The 27204-nt window shown below is 23.3% G+C and overlaps 1 protein-coding gene across 2 annotated transcripts; it reads right to left on the reverse strand.

Moving 5' to 3' along the window:
* On the reverse strand, positions 1-27177 carry LOC114119588 (inositol polyphosphate-5-phosphatase A). Of its 2 annotated transcripts, XM_027981183.2 has the most exons (16): positions 26747-27169; positions 16810-16851; positions 16567-16667; positions 15405-15492; positions 14146-14209; positions 13963-14066; positions 13776-13892; positions 13474-13529; positions 12864-12948; positions 12691-12774; positions 12493-12570; positions 10947-11135; positions 9079-9153; positions 8080-8116; positions 4923-5029; positions 1-2834 (listed from the first exon to the last, which is right to left on the reverse strand). In XM_027981183.2, the coding sequence occupies exons 1-15, from the start codon at positions 26810-26812 to the stop codon at positions 4935-4937; spliced, it is 1281 nt and encodes a 426-aa protein (XP_027836984.1). In that variant the 5' UTR covers positions 26813-27169; the 3' UTR covers positions 1-2834; positions 4923-4934. The 2 variants fall into 2 exon arrangements, with proteins under 2 accessions (XP_027836984.1, XP_027836983.1); XM_027981182.2 differs by lacking the exons at positions 1-2834; positions 4923-5029 and having other exon boundaries at positions 6969-8116; positions 26747-27177.
* Between the last annotated feature and the right edge of the window lie 27 nt (positions 27178-27204).

The following is a 27204-nucleotide window of genomic DNA, read 5'->3' on the forward strand; positions in this document are numbered from 1 at the left end:
TTATTCATTCATCAATTTTATTAATACAAATACAATTTGGTATAAGGTACAGGTAAAGGTGTATAACATTAACATATTAACGTACTAAGTATAGATGTATATAAATGTATACTTAAAATTAACACTATATAGGTAGTAGGTACATCTTAAGTAACAATTAACTATATTTTTTTATCTTTTATCAATGTAATTTAATTTAATACTTCATACCTAATATACGTAGCCTACAATTATTATAATATGATTTTAAAAACGAAATAATTAACAAACACATAGGTAGGTATACAATATAATATTATATAGGCAGGTAATAAGTGCGTGGAAATAAACGATTTTCACAACAATATATTTTATTATATAATGTAATGTGTACCGTAATTGTACATTTTAATTAATATTTGATTGTCATCTTATACCATTATTTTGATTAAATCATTCCTATATGATGAAATAGATCGTTTTTCAAGATCACAAACTTATACTTAAAATATATTTTCATTTTTCACACGTCTGTTTACATCAAGTACTGGTGATTAAATAATAATTATTTTAACAATAAATAAGTATAATAATAGTTATTAATTATAATTTATAACCGCATAATACAATAAAGGTACTAAAGTACGTAGTATTAAATGTATGTATTTTAATAAATAATAATAATAATAATAATAGATACCTAATAAGTAATAACTAATAGGTAGGTAGTAGGTACTTAATATAATGAGATGACCATCTGGTCTTGGGAAATCGAAATGGTAGCGTAATACAATATTAGGTACATTTATGTCTGTTTACTTGCCACTCGTGTGATGTGAATAAAAATTTTAAAAAACCATAACGTACGTATACCTAATAAATAGATTATACTGGTTATAGTATAATACCATTTTTACACGGAAATTCTGCTAATTGATAGAGTTAAAGTCTAATGGGGTGTGACGCAATACCGAGTTGTAATCGTAAATTCGTAATACTTTAAACTATTTATACATGATGATTAATATATATAGGTAATAGGTAGGTATATAGGTACTGGTTTAAAATATGTTTCATATTACAATATTATCGTTAATATTAAATTTATGTACCCTACATAATAATATATAAATATAATATACATCAAAATAAATATCAAGAAATGAACAGTGGACTTAGTGGTAAGTGAATTGGTTTATATGATCATATTGGTAACATACCTACTAACATAATAACATTGTAGATAGAAAGGTAATTTAATAAATACCTAGTTGTTTAAGGTCTCTTTTTATCGTATTGATTTTGTGAACACTTGATTATTATTATTAAGGCATAGGTATAAGAAAATATTAACATATTATATCGTTTCGAAACTCACTAAATTTATGAATTCATAAATTCTGGACGGCAGATGTGTAGGCACCAACCAATAATTTGCCATACGTGTGTGTTATGTTTAATTTTTATTTGACTCAATCAATGAACATCGAAGAATTAATATAATATACATTATGTACGATGTACCTATTAATCGATTAAGTGTTTGAATGGTCTAAAAGTGAATTTAAATATCATCGTACGCCCATTTGTTGTGGATTATGAATAATGCTTATTACTACTTAGTGATAATAGGTAATAATTATTATTCAGTTAACTTTTCAGACTTGAATTTACCGATAATATCCGTAAGTAACAACATGTAGAGCTTTAACAACAACTATAGAATATTACGTGTAGTGGGACGGTGCGCTGCCACACTACTATTAAAACGATCAAATTGGCTATATTATACGTCTTATAACGATTATTAAGTTATCTAAGTAGGCATGTACTACGTAGTTTTAATTATCAAAATATACGAATATTCGGAATACTTATTTGAATTTTCAATTGTTTCTCATCTTAATTAACTATCTACAACGAAAATTCATAATTATACAATAATTAATTTTAAAATTAAATTTTTCTCGAAAATTATATTACCTATACTGATTTTGATTTATTCCTTTCTACCAGCGCACCATCCAGTTATATGATCATGTATACAATACAATCCTAAAAGAAAGTTTTAAAGTAAAACGATTATAATTACATACCCCTAGTTAGTATATTGGAGTCAATTAAATATTTATATATTTTTTAAATATAACAAGGATGAGAAAATCGCTAAGATACAAATACAATTTAACAATTACATAATATAATACTTAATACATTTTTTTTTTTAGCCGAAACTTTACGCTACAATTCGTTTAATAGGTATATAAATTAAACGCAAGTAATTTATACATGCATCTGACACAACACACGGTAACATACGCCGTTTTTATACGCAGATATTGTACAAACACATTTAATTCGAATAGAAAAAGTATATTATTAATTCATTGTATACAAAATATAAATAATTGCACAATCTATATACTGCACGGGTAAAACTATAAGTACACGTATTAATATACGCAAATATCAGTAAAATAAAGGAACTAATTATCATTAATTGAATCTATTTGTATACGACATAGGTAAGTATAGTGTAAATATTATATAACATATTATATATACATTATACGCATATTATGCATACGTAATTCAGCGATAAAGACGTTAAAATGATAAATAATATTATAATATGTTACATTCATGTTAAATTAGTAAATATCATATTATTATATTAATGAGTAGGTAATGACTACTATATATACACCATATATTGCGTGGTATAGATATATAATATATTAAATAAGTGTATGACGTATATTTTGTATTATGTTTGGTAGGTATTATGTACGTTGATTTGTATACAGCTAAGCTTGTCGTGTTTAATGTTTTGTATTTCATTTACGACATTATACCTGATAATCAAATAAATACAGTAAACACGTTACATTTTGTTTATCGTTAGACACTTACTAGATAGAAAAAATAATAAGAAAAAAAACAAAACAATGTTTTTGTCTTCTCGTAGAATTTAGTAATGACAAGCATAAATAATATTGCAATTATTGCATGAAATAATAATTAACTTAAGAGGATGTCAGCGCACTATTTGTTTTCTCTATCTGGCCCACACGCAACATAGACAAAACGCATTTAAGTAAAATCATTTTTTTCTACGATTAATAGTAAATTAATAGCAATCTTAGAGTAAAAACACTCATTACAAAAAAGATAGAGAATAATATTTTTGAGGAAATGATACATCGATTTGTCAAAATGTGGTCTCAAAACAATTAAAACATCGTTTAAATTCACAACATTATTTTGAAAGTCAAATACAAAATCAAATAACAATAAAATATAAAATCAATATTTCATTCCCTCAAAAATATTATTATCTATCTTTTTTGTAATGGGTGATTTTACCCTAAGATTACTTAATAACATAGAAAAAATGATTCTACGTAAGTGAGTTTTGTCTATGTAGAGCGTGGGCCAAAGAGAGAAACAAATAGTACACTGACATCCTCTTAATATATTTTGATTTTATGACTATTATGTTTTAAATGCGTTCTTAAATTCATTTAAAATCATCTATTTATCCATTGATTTGATACACATATATGTATAAATTTGATATACTTCTCTAGATACAAAATAATAAATAACAACTTTATGTTAAAAAATAACTATTTGAACAATGTAAAAAGTATGATACGCACTTTGTGGTTTATTTATAGGTAACTGGTTTATGTACTTAGTTAATACCTAGCTATATGTATACCTATAGGCTATAATAATGGTTTTTCAAAAGCTAAACGTTACTGAACCTTTTAATTTTGTATAAAACATTTTAAAATGAACCTACTACATAATATTATAATTATTTAAAATAAGTTTTTTTTTTATTAATTTATGGTTAATAATATATTAAAGATTTTTTTCAACTTAATTGGAGAGAATTTTAAGATTTGTTATATCTGATACATTATACTAATGAAAGTATTAGTATACCAAGTAGTATGGAAAATATTACTAATTAAGAAAATAGTGAGTACAATTATCTCATTTGTATTTAAAAAATTATTTAATAAGGATATAGATATTAAAATAAATTTACTATTGGAAGTTCCAATTTGGAACATTTAAAGCAATCTGATTCAAAACAAAAAAATAAATAAATCCCTTTCAATTAATTAAACTCAACGCCAATTAAAATAATCAGATCATACAATTTTAAAATAAGACACTAATAAACAGAAATTTAATGAAAATAAATAACACTTATTAACAAAATATGGCAAATAATAATAACGAACAATTTTAATAAAATATAAAAAAAAATTTCAATTTAAATATATAAATGTTTCATATTTTTATATATACCTTGAGAATTATTAACTATACCAATTATTGCCAAGCATGTTTATCAAGTACATAAAAACAACTTTTTTGTCATTGAAATCCATTTACTACTTATTCAAATTTATTATACAAATAAAATTTACCAAATTATCAAATAACAACTTATTATAAACATTTCAATTTAATCTATAAATCAAGGAAAGTTTGAACTCAGACGAATTTAAAATGTTTACCTTTTATGTTTCAGGTAAGTACTAGGTAGTTACTAATAATTATAAAAAAGTAATAAATCAAAGTGTTTTGGATATAAGATGCAAGCAAATATATCATTAACTAATTAACAATACTACTTAAACCTATTCAATGCACATTGCTATTTTAAATTATATTTGGATGCTATAAACATAAGCCTGAAAAATGTGACAATTATAGAAATTAAATTTAACAAATTGTGATTCATTCATACTAAGTGATAGGCTTTATATAAAGTATTAATTTATGAATTGAAATTGAATAATAAACTGTTCATAAATACATTTAAACAGGCATACTTGGAAGTTGGAAATTTTTTTATAAAAAAACACTGAATAATAATTATTATTATCATAATTTGATAATAACTATAGTATAATGTTTACCTATTTCTTGATTTAAACAGTAGTCTCCTTTAAGTGAACGAAGTTCTTGTCTTCGGGAAGTTTAGAATCAAGCAATGTCCTTTCCCAAACATTTACTTCTGTAAAACCTTTTAAAATCATAAAAATCAAATAATTTAACAAACCGAAAAAGAAAAACAGTTAATTTGTGCTCAGTGCGTTCACTATTTATTAAGTGATTTATTGTAAATCAACATTTAAAAAAAAAATTAAAAATTAAAAATCAACTAAAAATAATCAAAGTGCAATACAAACAAATAAATAACAGTTCAGTACAAAATATGTGCACAAAAGAAATAATGAAAAATGCTAATAAAGTACCAACAAATAATTAATCAAAATCATAAAAAAGAACACAAATTATAATTCATATGAAGAATCTGGTAGAATATGCATTAATATAAGTAAATGAGAACAATGTTTATTTATTTTTACCAGTTATTTTATATATTTCATGCTTGGAATAAGTAATAAAAACCAAGAAATATAATTAGTTATACTTAGAATCACTATGGATTATATCAAATATCTATCAGTTTTAACATATTTATATTCATATAATGTTTTCTTGAATTATTATGAACTAAGAAAACATGTTTTCATACTTAATGGCTGTATTCTTAAAAATTGAAGTAACAAATTTTGAAGACTATATTTTACTAAATAGAAGTCAACATGAAAGTTTTCCCTGGACTTTTAAACTTTCCATATTATGCAGAATCTTACAGTTTTCAGTACTTATCTTATGAATTATAAAAAAAAAAAATAAAAATATTATTTTTTTAAATACCTATATAGTTATTAAAATATTTGTAAAAAGGTCAATAAATAAAACACTTTTTTAAAACTAAAAATTCATTAATTAAAATAATATTTGCTAATAATTTTAATCATCATTAACCTTATTTTTATTTATATAAAATTTAATTGATTATTTAAGAAGTGAAACTCTTTATTCCTTTTTATACATATCAATTAATTGTTAAAACAAATAATACCAATTTAAATTATTGATTAAACAAAACATTTGTAATGGTTAAATTAGTTCTAAACATTTAACACAGTTTTGAGCATCATGCAAATACATACATAATGTAGTTGTAGATTTATAGTAATAATATTTAACTAGTTTTGAAAACTATTTTGGTACATATTACAATTAATTGAAGAATAAAATTTTTATAATATCATAACTACTTGTCTTTAATCTGTGCAACTCAATTATAAACACAAACTGCACTAGCCGATATAAAAAAAGTGATCAAATAACTTAAGTTAGTGACAATTTCTACAAGCTAAGAAGCTCAGTATACAAAATATAAGCACACACATACAAATATTTAATTAAACTATATATTTTTTTAATAGGAACACATTGAATTAAAATTATGTTAAATTATAACATATATTATTTATTCATTTTTGATTAATCTGTTCCTATAAATATAATATTTTTTTGTTTAAGATTTATATTTAAACTCAGTCTAGTTCATAATAAAATGAAGAATTTAGAGGTGTTCTACACAGTTTTATTTTTAATATGACATATTGAGAAGAACATACATATTCAGAAAAATCAGTTATGCTAGTTTATTAACATTGAAGTTCACTTTATTGTCAGATTATCAAATACAAAGATAATTGACCAGTCAAGACGTAAGTGGATTTCTTCATAGAATACATGCACATGAGTTATTTTTTTATCCCAATATAATTTTTATATACTCCGTGTTCAATAATCAAACAATGTTTTTTTTTTTTTTTTTTTTTAATATTATTAAGTTTTTAATGAATTATTCAATAATAATAATAATAAAAAAAAAACTAAAAAATAGACCAAACATTTGTCAACAATACTATAACAGTATTTCTTATTTAAGGTATCAATTTTATAATAAATTTGAAAATGACTGAAGTATTTTTATACCCCATGTGCATGTTAATGGGTTAAATGGTAACATATTATACTTGCTCATTTTTTTAATGTACAAGTAATAACATGGTATTATTATACACAAATGCAACAAAATGATATATTACATCTTTTTAATTTTATTTAAATATAACATATAAGAAACCATTATAATTGACTTGAATGAATTTTTTTTTTTTTAGTAGTTTATTGTTTTTCAATTTGTATCTAACTAAATTATATTTTATTAGTTATAACAGATTGTTATTTTGCTGTTTTTAATTGTATTTTTCAAAGATATAAATTTCATAAACAACACAGTCCTGCTAAGTTTTTCATATGTCATACTATTATAAAAGTATATAATATATTATTTTTTTTTATGTACATGCATTTTAAATAATAATTAGGTATTTTCTATAGATTATCTCCAATTATTTTATAAATAATTTAGGTCAAATATGGCTAAATAGTTTGATTATATAATCCGACAAGAATTTGTCTGATCTCTACGAGCTATCTTTTTTTCTGTCAATGGCCGTTTGTCACAAAACTTTCTAAATGCAAAAGAAGAACACCATTTAAATTTGTTTGTTTCTACTTGTTCGGATTGATTGTCAAAATTAACAGAACATTTATCGTCATTAGTGAGAATTATGTTTGAATTAGATATGCATTTATTTTTCTTGTCATCACAACTATTAGGTTCATCATCGCCAATTTCCTCAAACCAATCTTCATCCGATGAACTATGGTGGCTTTGATATCTTTGTAAGGGCATATTATTGAGACTAGGTATTGACTTGAGCCTGATACGTCTATTATGCTTCCAAGCTTTTTGCATAATCATCGGAAATTTCCATTTGTGTGTTTTGCAAATACAATCAGATGCAGGAAATATACTTTTATGTGTCCCATGTTTGTCAGATATTTTTTTACGCAAAAATCCGCAAGTAAATGGCTTATTTGTTTTGCAATGACTTTCTCTACAATTTTGTTTTAAAGGTACAATGTCAAATTCACAATCATCTGTGGATGTAGACGGCACTGGAGGGATTTTAACTTCACCTAATATAGTATTATCTGGTACAATTGAATCTACTACTGGAATACAACACTTGTTTGAATCTACAGATAAATGATCACCCAACAAAGCATGCAGTGGATTTTGGGTTTCAGGAGGCACACGGTTAAGCTTACAAGCACAATCCACTCTGTCCACTATACCTGCGTTGTTCATAATGTCACATTTCAAGTACACAGGCTGGAAAAACACAACAATTTGACATTTTCATAAGTATATTGTATTATTAAAATATATAAAAAAGGTAAGCAAGAGGGTATCACATTATTTTACATAAGATATACAATTGGCGACTAATATGGGTGTGTTAAATTTTAATTCAATGATATATCATTGAATAATGAATACAAAAGATAATCTTAAGTGGAGCTGGTCTCTCTCAGCCATCATCACTAAATATATTTTTTGATGTGATATGTTTTATTTTTTTTTTTGTTTTTGATATAGTTATTATAGCCATAAATTTTACTTTTCATATTATACTAAACTACAGGTTATTTTGTTATTTTCAGGGAATTTTGTGATCTATCTGTAAGGTACACTGATGTTGAAAACAATCTACCATAATCTTTATGATTTATCTAACCTAAACCAGCAAATCGATAAATATGATTAGATATTAAATATTATATACAATTTATCAAGTATACCATAAAATTTAACTTTCATTTTATTAGCTCTAGATTGACTAATGGTATATTAATAGAAATAGAGTGCTTACAACATACTATAAAACAAAACTGTATAATTTGAGTCCATGGTACTCCCCTTTTGTTTGAAAGCTGGTTGCAAGAAGAATGGTGAAGATTTCAGATTTAATTTTCAAAGCGTTTTTAAACAATATGAACACAAGCTCCTTTTGTAAGTAATTAATTTAATAATAATTTTTTGTTTAACAACTTTTTTTAAATACATTTCTTGATTATTTTATGTAACATACTTTTTTTTAAATTAATAACTAATAAAGTTTACTTTAAAATTCGAATAAGCTATTTGTATAAAGTTTTTGGTAAATTACTTCAAAATTGTTATTAAAATTCAATATTTACAAAGGAGAAAATTACCTAATTTAACTCGTAAAACTTTAAAACTTTAGATCTTAGAACTAATTGAGTAAAACAATTATTAAATTTTCTAAATACCTTATGATCTCCCATGCATGTTTTTTTCCCAATAAGATCATACTCCACTTCATCATTATCATCTACTTCTGATGCCTGAAATAATAATAATAATAATTAATAAATGATATAAATATATAATTATTGATTATATTTAATAAATTAAATTAATGATTTAGTAATTTTATGTAATAACTAATAACTTTATTCATAAGAAAACATTTTCAGAATCAGTTATGTTATTAGAATTTTGATACAATATTAATTATTAAAACTAACAATTTAACACTTTATATTATTTATTTATTTATTATTACTAGTCTATGAATTATGAACAAATTATAAAACCAATAGACAATTAATAGTATACTATAATAGTTTTATCGAATTTATACTAATAAAAAACTATTTACTATTTATACAGAGTGTATTACAATGATCTGACACATTAAAACGAAAATTTAATGTAAGATTGTTATATCTCTATGATACACTATGTATAAATCAAAAAAACAAATGATATATATAATTTAGCTAGGTACTGCTACATAATAGATCGATTAAAATCTTACATTTGTTTTAGAAATTTTGAAGTAGTCCTAAGGCATAAAAAATTAATTTTGACTGATAAGAATCATACAAAATATATTGCAATAATACTTATCACATATTTATAAATTTAACTATTTAAGTTAAAAGAGCTATTTTCCTAATGGTATAACATAATATAACATATAAAACGGGCACATATCAAGCATGCAGGTTATACGCGGCTTACAACTCAAAAAAATCAAACAAATATAAAAAGAATCTTTATTATTTATCATAATTTTGTTACAGAGATATATTATCTATATGTACTTTATCAAAAACAATTGTAATAAATTTGTATAAAATGTTTTTTGATGCGCTAAGATGTATGCAAGAAACTGAAAAATGATTAATTTCCTACCAACATAATATTTCATGAGATAAAAACTAAAGGAGTGAATGAGTGATACGTTCTAAAATTCACATTTAAACATTTCTATGTTCAATATTTACAAATAATAAACATAAAATTATATTTCATACATTTTCTATCATAAATTGTTACTTAAAACTACTTGTTTGTATAATAAACCTCAAGATCAGGATTTAAGATCAGATGTTTTAAGGCATGCCATAAGATATATTAATGATCTAATGTTATTCCTAAAAGGGAAAACTAAAGGTTTTTCTTTATTAGTGAAATGGTATGGCCCTATAAACTCGCATAGTATTTTAAAGTCTCTTCAAAATAAGAACAGTAGTTTGCGGTAACCAGTTTTAATCAAGTAGAGACAGACAATATCTGTTTGACACCTCCACCAAGTTATTTTTAAGTCTATTATGTATAGTGATTCACCCCCCTATGTATAAGCTGACTACATTTATTGTTTTTAATCAAATATATTCACTATATTTTGCCCAGTAACTATACATTTTACATATTATATATCTGGTATAATTTAACAGTAGTGGCGTACTTTTTTTGGTTATTAATATTATTACTTTTTTATTAGAAAACAAATTTACAATCTGTACGGTAGAGAAGTTTTTTTTTAGGCAATTGCCTCAAGACCAAAATGAGTGGGTAGTTAGTGGGCAATGCATTTAGTGAGAAAAATGTATTTAATAATAATATTTATACTATTAGGTAAAAAAAAAAAAGCTGATAAAAATATGTAGATGCGCGGGTGGTCAAATAGTAGTTTACCTCAGGTCTGAAAATTATTCAGCACACTAATACCTAACGGTATAAATTATAAGCAAGTTTAAGTTGTATAATATAATATGTAGATTGTAGTTACTATTTTTAAATTTTATATTGATTATCATAATCTACAAAATTTGATTATAACAGTTACCTTATCGTTAATTAATAGTTTAGCACCAGCACTTAAAACTACTCTATCACACCAAGCTGGACATCTGGTCTGCATATAGTTCATTCCTTCGTGTTCATTTTCTTCAAATGGATAACTTGGTTGAAAATGTATAGGAAATTCAAATAATTGTTCTTCAAATGATTTTAATTCATGATCAAAATCTTTCAACTGAAAACATACAATAATACATATTTGGTGTAAAAAAAAAAAAATTTATTTTCAGCTAAGTAGTCTCTAATCTAATATTATTTAATTTAAACTTAATAAGGATGATTTATTTAAAAATATACATAGTTAGTTTTGAATTAATTTAAGGACTATCCTATATTTTATTTTATTTTTTTTTTGAAACATACTATTTATTGATTTTACATTGACTTTTCTCAGAAACAATAAATATTTATTTAATCTAATATTTTCAATTCATTAATAAACTGTGTTTAATACGTAGATACTACAATTAGGTTAAATGCAGGCACGGCGCCAAGGGGTGGCAAGGTGGGGCTCTAGACCCCCCAGAAAACAGATCAGCCCCTTTGCCAGCCCCCCCACTAAAAAATATGTACGATAGATATTGTGTAAAATATCAATATTTAGCTTATATAATATATTTGTCACAACTAAACAAATTGAGGAATAAATTAAATTTATTATTTGTCTAATAAGGAAAAAATTTACTACAATTTCAATAAAATGTGTTTTGAAATTTGTAAAATAAGAAAAAATCTTTTATTTATTTTTTATTACCTTTATTAAGTACTAATTACTAGATGAAAATGAACAATAAACGTATCCCAAATCATTGCATTAAAGATGATTGAAACAAATTGTTCATTACTAAACACAATTACTTTAATTTATATTTATGAAATGTAGGTAAGTAAAAGAAACATAATTATTCATTCACAAAGGTATGTAATATTAAAGTCATAAAGAACTTATCATTTTTGTGTATCATGTCATCATTATGAATATAGTTGTTGAAGGTCTGTGATTAGACATTTTATTACATAAGGTACAAAAAAAAATATTTGACATTATTCTTAAAACATTTTTAACTATTCAAAAGTTTGTATATATTATCTGTTTAGACTCTTAGAGCATACAATATAAAACGTATGTACTATATAGATAATAGCTATATTATGTTATATGATACGAAAATAGTTATATTTCATTAAAATAACCTCAGTATTTGTTGAAAAATTTTAGCCCACGTAAAAAATATATTTGCCCCACTCTGCCTCCCCTGGAAAAAAATTCTAGTGCCGTGCCTGGTTAAATGTAAGATCTCATGGTTTCCCATATACTCATGTCGAGTAGAGCCCATTATCTTTTTAAAGATTAAATAAAAAAAACACGAAGGAAGCTATATTGGCATTACTTCCTCTTTATTCTCAATCCAATCATGTATTGATTGATCAAAATTGTTATCATTTATAACTTAAGATAAATAATAAATTAATAATACAATACAATACATATAGTTAGGTTAAGTTAGAGAGATGTGAAAAAAATAAATTACCCATGATCCACTTTTTGATACAAATATATTTTGATGGTCCTGATGGCGAAATTCTTTTTTTTTTAAAGTAAAAATAACCTAAAAACAGATAGAATAAAACTATAGTCAAAATAATATACATTTTATTCATACTATATAATACGTCAGTATTTCAACTTACATATTAATATACAACACAATAATCAAGTCAATACTTACTTCTTTTGAATTGTCTGTATACTGAAAAACTAAGTTATCTTTATCAACGTCATCTTTTACCATATCCAACCCCTCAACTATTTTCTGTAAAATAAAATGTAATGAAAAAATAAACAATTTAAAACATATATAAACAAAACAATAACTATCTTATTTTCAATGAAAAACTTTACCATAATAACAGCTTTAGTATCCGTGCGAAAATTAAAATCTCCAAATAAAAAAAACGGAGCAAATCCAAATTCATAATTACGAAACCTAAAAACAAAACATTCATTAATTAATAAATAATATTAATAAAAAAAACTCATTTATTTATAAATTATATATTTTATAGTTTATCAGTCACAAAAACCAAAAAAAAACTGTTATACAATAGGAGTTAAGTGTACCTAATAATTGAATAGACACTGTAACTAATGTGTTAAATTTTAACTCAATGATAAATAATTGTGTATGATAAAATATAATTCTACATAAAGTCTTTTTGATAATCAAGGTTAATATATAATTTTTTTTTAATGAATAATTTATAAAAAATGCATAAATAACAGTACAATTATTCATCTATTACAAAAAAATAAAAATAACTCGATTTTGTCAAATATTAGTTATGCATAAAATTCACATTTTCCTAAATATTTTCATTTGTTTTTTTCTGAATTATTTAAAAAATAATGGACATTTTTACCTTTGAAAAAATGCTAATAGTTACTACCCTCAAAGTCACAAAAGATTTAACTTAAGATCTATTAACTTTTATTTTACAATACATTTCCTTACCGATCTAAAGTATATTCAAGTGCTTTTTGTCTCATGATAGAATAAATAGAAGAGTGCTGAAAATTAAAATATAATTACAAATTATATAGATGATAAAATATATATCTATACAAGATCATCATTACAAAAAACACTAAGCTTATGCTAGGATTAAAGAATATTATTAATAAATACAGTTCAATGTTTATACATCAAAATGTGTAACACAATTGTTATGTATTCTTGATTGAAATATACATTCAATAAATTATTATTATAACCTAAAAAATACAATAAATAGATTTAAAGAAAAATGAACTTACAGATTGCATTGCAGTAAAATTTGAAGCATCGTGAAACAAATGAATATTTATGAGATCAAATACAGAACCATTTAACTTCCATCTAGTTCTCAAAAACCCTTTACGTGACCATTTACACTAAACATAAATGAATAATAGTAATAAATTTAAAAAAATTTAATAACTATAATTCAAACATAATACTAACCTCTGGAAAAAAATCTTGAGGAAATTTAGACTTTTCTTTTGTGGAAATATGTTCAATATTTCCAGAATATATGCTTTTTTCAGTGACAGGTAAAAACTCTTGTTCTAATATTATTCAATATTTAAAAAAAAAAATAATTTTTAGTAAGTGAATCATCATATTTTAACAGATGCATTTACTTACCATTAAAATCCCATATAGATGCTTCTTTTATGGCTTCATGAATAAAATAAAAGTTTCCCAAAGCCTGAAAATTAATAAAAATAATATATAAATTAATAATAATAAAATAAATGCAAGAAGTAAGAAAGAGAAATAAAAGTTAATACATCAAATTATATAATAAAATGAATCTAAGACGTTCCCCCAGTGCCTCCTCCCATTGATACAATGGACGTTTCCCTCCCAAACGGGTCAATTTTGCACTTTGAACAAAAAATAAAAAATAAAAATACTAAACAATAATAATACACAATATAAATAAATGTACAAATTATTAAATTAATATAATTGTATAAAGGTAATAAATGTACTTCCTTCACAACTATTTTCGTTATTTTTAGATTTTTTTTTATACAATTCCAACGTATCCCCACTTTAACAAGTTTTTTATCTAACACATGTAAACTTACCAAACATGACTTTTTTACTACCTCTTTTAGTCACTTTTATTTCCATTATAAAATAGACAAAAATAAACTGTTTACACTCAATGTCACAAATTATACCAAAATACCTAAAAGCAAAACATGTTGTTAATAGTTAAGATAATTTGAGGTTGGTTTATCAATCATTACCCATTAAATTGGGTAAGAAAGACATAAGTGAATGCTGATAGTCGATAGATGCCGATATGAAGATTGTTCATTTTGGGTAAAACCAAAGAACCTATTTTCATTTGTAAAAAAAATATATATTGATTTGGGGAAGGGGAGAAAAATGTTTTAGTCCAGGGGGAAACGTCCAAATAGCAATAAAAATAGTACTGTAATTGTAAATATATTTAGAAAATAATAAATTAGAAAATTAGATATAACGTATAAATAATAGAAATTTGATGAAAATTATGTTAATTTAGACTTCCCCAATCCATTCAATTAATTCATGGAAATGGCCTACTCAACCCAATCTAATTAAATTGTCTAGTTATAAAAACTAATGATATAATAAAATTTAAATAAAAATAAGAAACCTTACCTAAATATATCTGATATATATTTTAAGACTTAAGAGAAAATTAGTCTTAAATTTAAAATAATATCATATAGGTACTGTAGTAATAATTAATTTCAGGATCCAAAAATCTTAAATAATATTTTGAAATAAAAACAGTTTAGTAATTTAGTAAATTTGAATTATATACATTCAAAATAATGAATAATGAGTTTCATTCGAAAACCGAAAATAAAAATATACCGTAACAATTATATTTGGCTAGTTACTGTAAAATTTTCCGCTGATGTGAACTCTTCATCAAGAAATACTTGAGCTCTATTGAAGATCCTTAATTCTTTGCTTGTCATCAATAAACTATAATCAAATTAATTAAAATTTTACTACCAATAACAATAAAAAAATTCAAAAATTAAAATACAAAAAGGAATCATATAATATACTTCCTGTATAATCAGTATAGCTATATTTCTGTATTACTATATCTCAAATTTTCAATTCAATTAATTTTTTGTAATTTTTATTTATTAAACATTTATGAATTGAATTTAAAAATTATAACAATAAGAAAAGTACATGTAAGTTGATATTTTTCAACAAAAACATGGTAGTTACATGCTATTATTATAACAATTAAATATTTAGTCACATAAGTCTTGAATAAATTTTAATAATTGGTCATTTAAAATAGTATTGATAATTTCAGCGATATTATCAATTTATTACTTTAATTACAAAAATAAATATTAAGCAATCATATTTTGGTGTATTAATTATAACTTTTATAATTATTAATTTATTGTAATTGATGAACCACGTGTAAAAAAGGAGTGATGCTAATTATAAAATTATGTCTAATAGAAAATAATTTGTTCAGAATATATTATGCTAACACATAATTAAGCATTGTCTAAATGAATGAGCATAGATAATTTAATTGTTATTTCATACTAAAAATCATGATTCAAAACTTATAATTAATTTTTATTATGCAAAGTTATGATTTTGAATTATAAACTATAAAACATACATGTTAATTAACTAATTGCCTACAAAAATAAATTTACATAAATTATGTTTAATAATTAGGACTTAGGAGTCATCAAATTATTTTACTAGTTGTATAATACTATAGTTTCCTCAATCCTCATTGACTATACATATTCAAGGATAATATTTTTGGTTATAAAACATCAAACTTTATTTGTTAAAAAATAGGGTATTGTAAATTCTGAAAAATATGAACTTATGAAAAATAATAAAATAAGTAAAAAATAAACTAAGACACAGTCTAGTTAACTAATTTATTTTTATCCAATACAATATAAATAAATAGCAATTATTTAACAAATAAATATATTGATTTGATTTTAAATTATTATTTATTTAATTTAAACAAATAGATAAATTATATACCAAATTTTTGTTTACCTAACAAAAAAATTGACGTGTTTCATGCTTTCTTCGTAATTTTTTCCACCAACCTCTTGACAATGTAAAGCTATAAAATATGGATCCAATCTGCTCACAGTCTAGAGTTTAAATCAATAATAAATTTATAAGTTAACCAGTCAATAGTTAACAACTACTAATGACAATAATTAAGATTATGAATTATATTTTATTTTTAAAATTAAAATTATCATTTATTTTAAGACAAATATATTAACTTACGTTCAAGAATTCTTCAGTCCATATTTTTAACATCACACTTGGCTGAAAATTACAAATTAGTATCAATTCCAGTTCAATTCTAATTTAAATACAAAATATATATATAATGAATTATTTTAAAGTTTTAAGTTAATAAATAGAAAAGTAGGTATCCATCATGCTACACAGTACACATCTAGTAACTTAATCTAACTTTTCAGTCAATACTAATCACCGACTTAATATACATAGAACAGTGTAAATAGGTACATAGTATAAATAGTCAATAGCAAAAAATGATCCAAATGATTTGAAAATTTTATTGTGTATAAAAAATATAATAATATATACAAAATTGTTACCAAAATATTTTTGAATTATTATACTATTATAATAAAATAACTAAAATCATTATTCGATGTCTAAATATCTAATTTTGGCCTAATTAAAACTTAAAATTTGTTAGATGTTTTAGTTTCAATATACAAACTATTTATAAAGAACCATGCCTATATTAAATATTCAATTTTTAGTTATAAAAATGAAAAATTTTATTAATATTTAACTTCAAAATAAATTTAAAATGTTTGCATAATTTTGACTTTTTGTTAAATTTTGAACTTAAAATGTCTATAAATAAAAATTGTGACATTGTAATTTTGAACTATAATAACAGCTAATGAGGGGACTTTTAAAATATTTTCAAACTTTTATAATGATATTGATAACAGGTATTTGATTATAGAAAAAAACTAAAAAAAAATCGAGAATATCAAATGTCTGTAAAATATAAAAGACTCAACAAAGTCAAAATATACCATGTATAGTTTCTAGCAGTGGCGTACTAACGGTGGGAGGGGGGTTAGGGGTTTCCCCCCCAGAAGTGAAAAATGTAGGTATAATTCTTTTATGGAATATTATATTAATAACATTTTATACATATGCACTAACATAAATGGTAACCCCCCCCCCATAAACGAATTCTGCGTATGGCTCTGGTTTCTAGGGTTAATAGTTATTCGTTACTAAATAACAACAAAATAAAAAATCAATTTTGTCGAAAAATAGTTTTGTGTTATTTTAGATTTTGAAACGAGCAATGAATAATTTAATTTTATAATGTAATTTTTTGAAAAGTACCGATTTTTTTTTTTAATGACTAAAAAGACTTATAATAGTGGAAAATGATTTGAAGCGAATTTTTGTTTTTTATTATTGGTGTAATTCATGAAAAAATAACCGTAAATACCTAGATACTTGAATTGAGAATTCCAAATATTTATAATAGTACCTACCTGTATTAAATAAATTATAAAATTAAAATACTTTGACTCTTCAACATTTTAAATATTTTTAGTTTTTTTTTTATTAAAAAATAAAAATCATTATATTCATCGCTTCACTAAAAATCTAAGGCAGGGAAAGTAGGACGTACCTATAGTATACGTATACGTCTATGCTCTACTGTACCTAGTCATTGAGTAAGTCGCTGTAATAGATGTTGTATGATTAATAATAATAATCATTATTATTTATCATACAATGACTCATTACATAAAATATTTTTTTGAGATGGGAAAGTGGGCACTTTTTTCTGCACAGTTAGAGTCGAGTGGGTCACTATGATGGATGTGTTGAATTTGAATTTAATGAATTATTGAATACAAAAAACAATTCTATGCGAAGACGGTCTGTCAGCCTATATTACCACAAGTATAATCTTTTATAATATATTTTTTACATTCCTATTACAATTGTAACTTATTTTACTGTAAATAATACGATAGATTGAAAAAATTGTACTTGTATATGAATAAACTTTTTGATTTTAGTATGAGAATTATTTAAAATGAACTAAGGATTCATTTTTCAAGCCTTAGCTATAAAAATTGAACATTTTATACGTATTTTCATTTTACGTACATCTTTTACGAAAGAGTTTATCCTAAAGTAAAAACAAAACCAATTTTAGTAACAGAAACTAGGTATCTCAATAATCAGGATTGTAGCAAATGTTTTGCATTAAAACACGATTAAAAACAACAAGTAAGACCAATATCATATCAAAAAATGATTCATTGCAATATTGCACCTGTACGAAACTCATTATTTATTAATTATTATTATTATTATTATTTGTAGTGTTTAGCTTACATTATGATTATTCAATATTCATTATTTAACTTAACTTAGAAAGGCTTGTACATAAAAATACATACAGTTTTAATTAACACAGAAATAATTTTTCATTAAAAAATAGGTAAATTGTGGTGGATACAACTAGTTCCAAAATAAATGATAATTTAAAAATAAAACTACAAAATAATAATCAAATTATTATAATACGTTTAAATAGAATTTAATTTCTTTAAGTTTTTCTTAAATCCTATGTGGCTTCAAATTTTCTAAAAATTTCGATTTTTATTTGATATTTATTGATCAATAATAATGATTAAGTGCATATTACATATATCTACTAACAGTACTAACATATAAGGTCAATATAAAACTATTGAAACTATTCATAATAACAATTCTACCAACTAAAATTAAAATAACAGAAAAAACTGACGAAAAATAAAAATTTAAATTATTCTCGCTTTACTGAGAATACTTTCATTTTTAAGATGAAATACACTGTAAAGTATGTCAAAAACATATATTTTAAATTAAAAAGTAAAATATTGAAATATTCATATACATTCCAACAATGAATTCAATGTCAATATTGTCAATAACTACAGTTAATATAAAAATATAGGTAGTATTTATATTTTATAAATATAAACGAGTATATTATCTATTTTTTTTACTTTTTTTGTTAAGTTAAATATTCAGATTTTTATTTTTTTGTTGAACTAGCTAGTATTCACAGTTTAAACTTTAAATATAATATGTAGGTACGAATTTTTAATAAAAAATTTAAAACACCATGTATGAAAGCAACATATTTATGAAATATGAGTACGAACAAAAAAAAAATCAGTACCTATCATTTATCAGTCCATTTTGTAATTTGTTTTATACAATAGCGGTAGTCAAAAATAGTAAATACACACGTCAATATACGTTTTCCGTATAGTGCTGTAACGTGGTACCTAACTGAAGAAAAGACTGTATGTCTGTATTAGTTAAAATGTCGAAACCCGCAAAATTTTGGATTCTTATAAACAAATGTTACTACTTAATAAATACATAGTTATATTAAAGGTGTATAACCATAAAGATACTATATTTATAAATACAATAAAATATATAGGTATAAATATTTAGTTCTCTATAACATAAAAATATAAAGCTAATTAAAATTTTCTCAATTTAAAACTTTCGAAATCAATCCTATAGGTCGGTGGTTTTCAACCTGTAGGTTGCACCTCCTGGGGTGTCGTGGTTTATTATCAAGAGAGCCGCGTCCCATTAATTATTGAATTTTTTTATATAAAACCTAAGAAACAAATAGGTTCTTATTATTAATATAATTACATATTTATTACATCATTAAATAATATAGTACACTGTACACTGAACAGTAAAATTGTTTATTTTAATTTTTATTAATATCATTATTCATAAGCGTACACTACTAATTTGGTTTTCAAAATCGGAAGAGCCGTGATGCATCCAAAAAGATTGAAAACCGTTGCCAATAGGTAATTTTAGTAGACAGTATGTCACATATGAGTTAATATTATGATATCTCGAGCGGGAAACGATCCCTTTTCACTAACATGAAAATTCAAAATGTAGACTACTATTACAACTTATTTATAGACTTAACATTATTAATTTAATGATTTGTTTATTTCCACGCACATAATATACTATAGATGTATATTGATAACTTTTTATTAAAACAGAACTTTGCTTTAAGAATATTTTACACAACACATCAATTACGAAAAATTCGTAGAAATTGTCTTGGTAAATATTAAAATCTTAATAGTTTAATAATTTAAAAATGTGTTATTTTTGTTTTACATTTCTTTTCTAAAACTGAAATTCTGGTGAAACGTTATTTATTTTAGATTCTGAACGGAGAGATGAAGAATTTACAATTTTAATGTGTGTGTGAATGTTTGGAAGCACTTTGAAGTTCGAAGAGTGGAAAAAAATGGTTCTATCTTCAATTTTAGGAGTGGTTTCTGGTAGTAAATAAATCTTGGCAATTATAAACTGCGCCCAAATACAAGTAAACACAAAATCACACGTCATGTAAAGTGTGCATGAGTTTTCATCAAAAGTAAAAATGTGACATATAAACTGCGCCCAGGTAAAATTTTAAAAATGAATAGCCTATACTTTTACAAAATATAGTATGAATAATTAAAATTAGAATAAAATTAAAATAGAGTTTGACTATACTATTATTATTAATTAATTTAATTTTGTAACTTTTCGCGTTTTTGTTTTAGAATTTTGTTTATTCAATATATTTTTTTATTAAAATTAATTTTAATTTTTCTATAAACATAAAAATATTTGGATAAGTTGTACAAAAATTAAAATTAAAGTGAGAATAAAATGACTCGCATGCATTAGTAGTTTAAGTTGACTCTGCTGATGCTTGAGTCCATATTCAGGTGAATACTGAGCTTCTTCACTTATATATTATACATCTAGCAAATAACCCACAAATTGAGTTACTCTTGCGTCATCAGGCTTTGATTTCATTAACCTAATAATTACATTTTAAATTTATCTAACTTTATAATTTCATAAGTCAAACGTATTGTATATTTTACAAACAGCACAGCTTAATTGGCGGGAGCAGTTATATAAGGCTTTTTTAACATAGATTAAAATTCAAGCGCACTTTACATTTTACATTTTTAACATACATAAACATTCGGGCAAAGCTTACAAAAAAAAAGGTAAAAAAAAATTCTTTGAAAAGATCAAAATTTATTTTTATTTTTTCTCAGTATTTTCAAAAATAATAAATAGAAAACCGGAATTTTTACCAAGAAACAGTTCGAAAATATTTTTTTCTTTTTTTTTCTTTAGCAAATCAAAAATAAATAACCTAAGTACCTCATTGAAATTTTCAATAAATGTTTTTACTAACATTTTCCTCACATAAACAATTTTTCAAAATACTTAAAGGCTTGAGCAATAATTGATTACATTTTACACTCAATATTTTTGGTATTTTATAAAAAATATCTACTTCATTAAAAAGCTTGAAAATGGAATACAATGCAGTTTATACAGTATTTCTATAAATATATTAACATTAATGTATAATAATTAATAGTAATTTAATAGACTGATAGGTCTTTTCCGATGCACAGAATCGTTTTTTGTATTTTTTCTAAGCAATGATTTATCATTAAATTTAACACATCCAAATACAGTGACCTACTCAACGACGAGATACAATTGTTTTCTATTGTACAGCAAAGTGGACACCTATTTTTCTCCTTTTTAAAATATAAAAATAACAAATGTTAAATAAAATACTCGTATTATTTTTAATTTTAATTGTTTAAAGGTTTGGATAATTATACAAGGAAAATTGGAATATTAAGTAACAAAAGTTACTTGAAAGATTTTTAACTTGAGTTCTACTCATTTTTATACAACGTACAGCATCAATAATAAAAATTTCATCAGACACAAAACACATGTCACACCTATACAACCATCTTAATTAATAAGTTATATATAGTTATCAATACATTATTTTCATAACATACTTTAATCAAGGTGATAATAAAACAACTTTTAAAAACTAGGTAATCAACGTCATACGAAACATGTTTTGTACATAAACAGAAATGCATTACATACTATAATTAATAACTTCTATAGATAGACAAAGTCTCATCAGTTTTAGCTATCACAGTATCACACAACTATGTATTAGGTACTATTGCTATAAGTATAAATAAAAATATCTAATAATGATGGATAATAATTAAAAGCTACAGTTCTATGAATAATAAAAAATGGCTTTTGAATTATAAGTGAAATTGATTATTTGAAATTATTTATTTTTGGGGGTACAATTCAAATGATCCATTCCGATTATTTCAAAATTCATAACACTCTTCACTCTTAACTAACAAGTTTTTATTTCATAGTTAAGTTATTCAGTCATCATTTTCACCATAACAAACGAAACCCTAAGTTATAGTGTATAACTTAATAAAGGACAAGTATCATGTGTCAAGTATGTTATGTAACAGTATTGTAACAAATTCTAAATAGTAATTAAATATATACGCTAGCTTATAATATAAATAAACAACTAGATAGTAAACATTTATATTTTATATAATACTCGTAATAGGATTATTTTTTTCAGTTGCTAAATTGAACTTTGTAAGCAGACCAAGGTATAAATAGCTTTCAATTTAATTAGCATTCTGGTTCGACATTAAATTCAAAATTTTAAATATTATTATTATTATTTATAAGATCGCATACCTACCTATTACTTATATATTTTCTAAAATGTTAACAATTCAATAAAGAAATATAATTCGTTTTAATCTATAATCGATTTTACAATCCAAAATAAAGTAAATATAAAAAAACTGAGAAACTCTTAGGAGAAACCTTTATTAAAAATTGAAAACATTATTAAATACGAAACTAATTTCAATTTTTCGCGAATTTAAAGCTTTTGTCAAAATTATAACTTTTAACAGATAATAAATAGCTTAAAAATGAAAACCGGTCTGCATATTTTAAAATTTTTGATTAATATTATTTTTATTTTTTTAGTTAAAAGAAAAATAACTATAACCGTTAGATGAAGAATCATTAGTGTATAATATGTGAATTTCCGATGTCGAATTTTAATCCAGTCGCCCTAATAAATTGTATAATTACACGTTATAAATATGTTAAATATTTTTTTAAAGAAAATTTATAAAAAACCTTGCTTTAAATTTTTAAAGATTTTTACTCTCAATCAAAAATGTAATTACGAATTGTACATTACTACATTTTATACTTTATAATTTTCAAAAATATAGAATATAAAATTTAAAATGTAGGTTGCAATATAAAAAATTAAATCGTTTAAAAGCAGTAAAAATATTATTTTGTAATGACATCAAATTATATAAAAAATTATACAAATATGAAAAATGTTTATTACATTTATATATTGTATATTTTCGAGATAATCGTGTTTACGGTTAAAAGAAATAAGAATACTGTATGTACTGTTTTAACATACCTACACATTATCAATAATACAATACACCCCTGTTCAATAACCGTAGTATAAAATATTCCCCGAGCACTGTCATAATTTATAATATTATCTCGTTTTTTTTTTTTTTTTTATAATAACAAAATAACAAAATACTCTTATACATTAATAATAATTAATAATCTAAAGATAATTTTAGATTTAAACTCTTTTTAAGAAATTTACAATACGAAATTAATTAATATTAGATAATATTTATTTTATTTTTTAATATAAGAATATTAACAGCAAGTAATTTAACTGATGTAAAGAATTTAATTTTAGGTAACCACCTAAATTAATAATTAATCTTTATTCTTTATTCCACAATACGCATATGGTACAAAAACATATTCATGAAAATAAAATATTATTTTATAAGCCAAGAGAACTCAAAACAAATCAAAACAGGTGCAGTAAAAAGTAAAACTACTAATATTATTTTTTTTGTGCTTTTAAAAAATTATAATTTATTGATAATTCAAATATTGACTATACAACACAGTTATAATTTTACCTATTTTTGTATAGTAAATAATAATCCTCAGTTATAATCATAATAAAATTAATTATTCAATTATGGGAATAATTAAACTAATAATTAGATTTTTATTAATTTATTTAGTAAAAATGTAGTTTATTTAAAAATAAACAATATTTGTTAGCTATACATAACTTTAGAAGAAGATTTCAATAAAAATTTCTCCATTAAATCCAAAATATATTACTTAATACTCTGTATCAATGTATTCTTTACTAGGTAGTTTCCAAACTTATAATAAAATAAAACAAATTTATCTCGACATAAAAACGAACATCCTTAAAATATGATTTAATTAATGACTTGGAATCATTCTTAAAATCTCAATAGAACACCTTGATACAAAATTATTATTCATTGAAGAATCAATTAAAAATGTTGACTAGGTATACAAAATGTAATTTAGTGTGGGCTTCAGTAGAATAGATATCCTAGGGCAAAATGGGACAGTGCCTAGCCTTTATTATGTTGTACAATAAAAAGGCTATATTTATTAGATCAACATACTTGAAATCAGACATAAAATATTTACATACATACTTATAAAAATTGCCAAATTAATTTATAAGAAATTTATAAATATTGGTAATTTAAATTTTAATTTTTTTTAATATTTTCAATAACACCGTTCAAATTTATTTTTACTTAAATTTAATTGTGCATAATGTATTACATGAAAAATATAATTATTCATTATTAATCGATTAATATCTGCAAATTCATAAATTGGAATATTAATAAAACAAATATGTATAATGTTTAAAATAGCTTTATCATACATATTGTACATACTCTGCATCATATTATAATACTTTAATTAAATTTATTAATATTTGTTTTTTTTATTTATACGATCAAAGGTTGAGTTTGGATTTATACTAAATTATGCAACAGCATACCCAGGTAAAATTTTTAACTGAATGTCTAAGTATATAATATGCACTTTAATACTTAATAACTAAAAATAATTCAATACTTAAAAATATTCACTATTAATTTAAATACTTATTAACTATTGCTATAACTATTTTAATCAGTAGGTATATAGCTATACCAAGGGCTTAACTGCAGAAGATAATTCTATTATCTTATTGCTTACTGAAATCTAATCATTTAATAAAAAATATACATTAATTTTCAAATGTTCAGGGATCTTAATTATTTGTTATACAAACATTGTTTGAAATTTCGTCGCTTATTACTTTTAATGAAATTAGGTTTCAAAATGGCTAGTCTAAATTATAGGAATGATGAAACAATACCAAAGACTAAGGTATAGGTACTAATATAGTAATATATAACTTATATAAGGTATATCTCAATCCGTGAACATTACATATTTCTAAAAATCATTAATTAAAATCTAACAATAAATAAAATTATGATCAACCTATTCAAAATATAAATATATACATACAATATTACATAGGTAGCTACAATAATGAAACCATATTTTTTTTTTATATTATGTAAAATACATACTACCTATATTATAATATAAACATTGTTTTAGCAAAATAAATCTAATTCAGGTTGTTATCAAAATTGATAACAATCCAATTTGATAACAATTTAAAATTGTAATTTTCAACTTTTTTAACAATCAGAATCATAAATATTAAATCTAATAATTTTTTAAATATTAGTTTATAAATAATATTTAATTATTTTTACTAACGTTAATTATTAGGACATAATTATATTTATACATGTATTTGTTAGATCAGATTGTGCCTTAAATGATGTAGGTACTTCATAAATTAATTAATCATAGACATACAATATTATGTTAAGGTAAACAAATAAAGTTAAAAAAAAAAATTATATTATTATAATTCCAAATACTTAATCAATTCAGTGTAAAAAAATAACTATGAACCACATAACTTTACCATCAGTGATATACACAAGTAAGTAGGTATTTGATATTAATAAAGAACCAAGTAAAGAATATTAAAGAACAAAAATGAAAACTTTAATGTCTTTGTTCCTACTCAAATAATTTACTAACATATACCTACTAAAAAACTGTTGATGCGTGTATATTTTAAAATATATGTTGCATACATGATGATGATTAAAAAATTAGTTAATTAATATATTTAGAAGTGTTACAAGAGGCCGTAGTGCGATTATTAGATAGTATTTGTATGACTTTTGAGTGGCAAATAATATTAATAACGATAATAGCTAGATAGGTATGTACAACTCACATTTTCGAATATCGACCCAATGTTCGCAGTGACCAACAGAACACGAGTAGAAGATTCGCAAGCCATATTGGATATTTAGTGGAATAGTTGATGATTTAAGAACCACGATTTATATTTTTACGGCACGTCAACTAGATGATCATTCACGTACCGGAAGACCGTTTCCGACGACGGAGCGACTGCGTTTGACCGGAAAAGCGACTCTGCGTCCGGTGCACATGCTCGCGCGGGGTCGTACAATATCGCTACCATAATAATTATATGTACCCATTATTATAAGCGATTATTTAGTTGTAATACACACGCCCGCGCACGCCGTTAAAACACTTGAAAATAATGAGTCCGATGTCGCAGGCGCAGCTACCTATACCATAATAAATAATAATGTCATTATTATTATATGTACTAGTGTACTACAATAGTCGTATTATTATTATTTTAATAAAGTATTATTATTT

The sequence above is a fragment of the Aphis gossypii genome, chromosome 1 (assembly GCF_020184175.1).
Source record: "Aphis gossypii isolate Hap1 chromosome 1, ASM2018417v2, whole genome shotgun sequence".
Classification (NCBI taxonomy): domain Eukaryota; kingdom Metazoa; phylum Arthropoda; class Insecta; order Hemiptera; family Aphididae; genus Aphis; species Aphis gossypii.

Coding starts and splice junctions, on each gene's coding strand:
- LOC114119588 (XM_027981182.2), bottom strand. CDS start 26,812: ATGGCTTGCGAATCTTCTACTCGTGTTCTGTTGGTCACTGCGAACATT. Junction 11,136..12,492: donor TATCAAAAAGTGGATCATGG/GTAATTTATTTT, acceptor GTATGTTTTCAG/TTGAAAGATTTTGATCATGA. Junction 8,117..9,078: donor CATGCATGGGAGATCATAAG/GTATTTAGAAAA, acceptor GTGTTTTTCCAG/CCTGTGTACTTGAAATGTGA.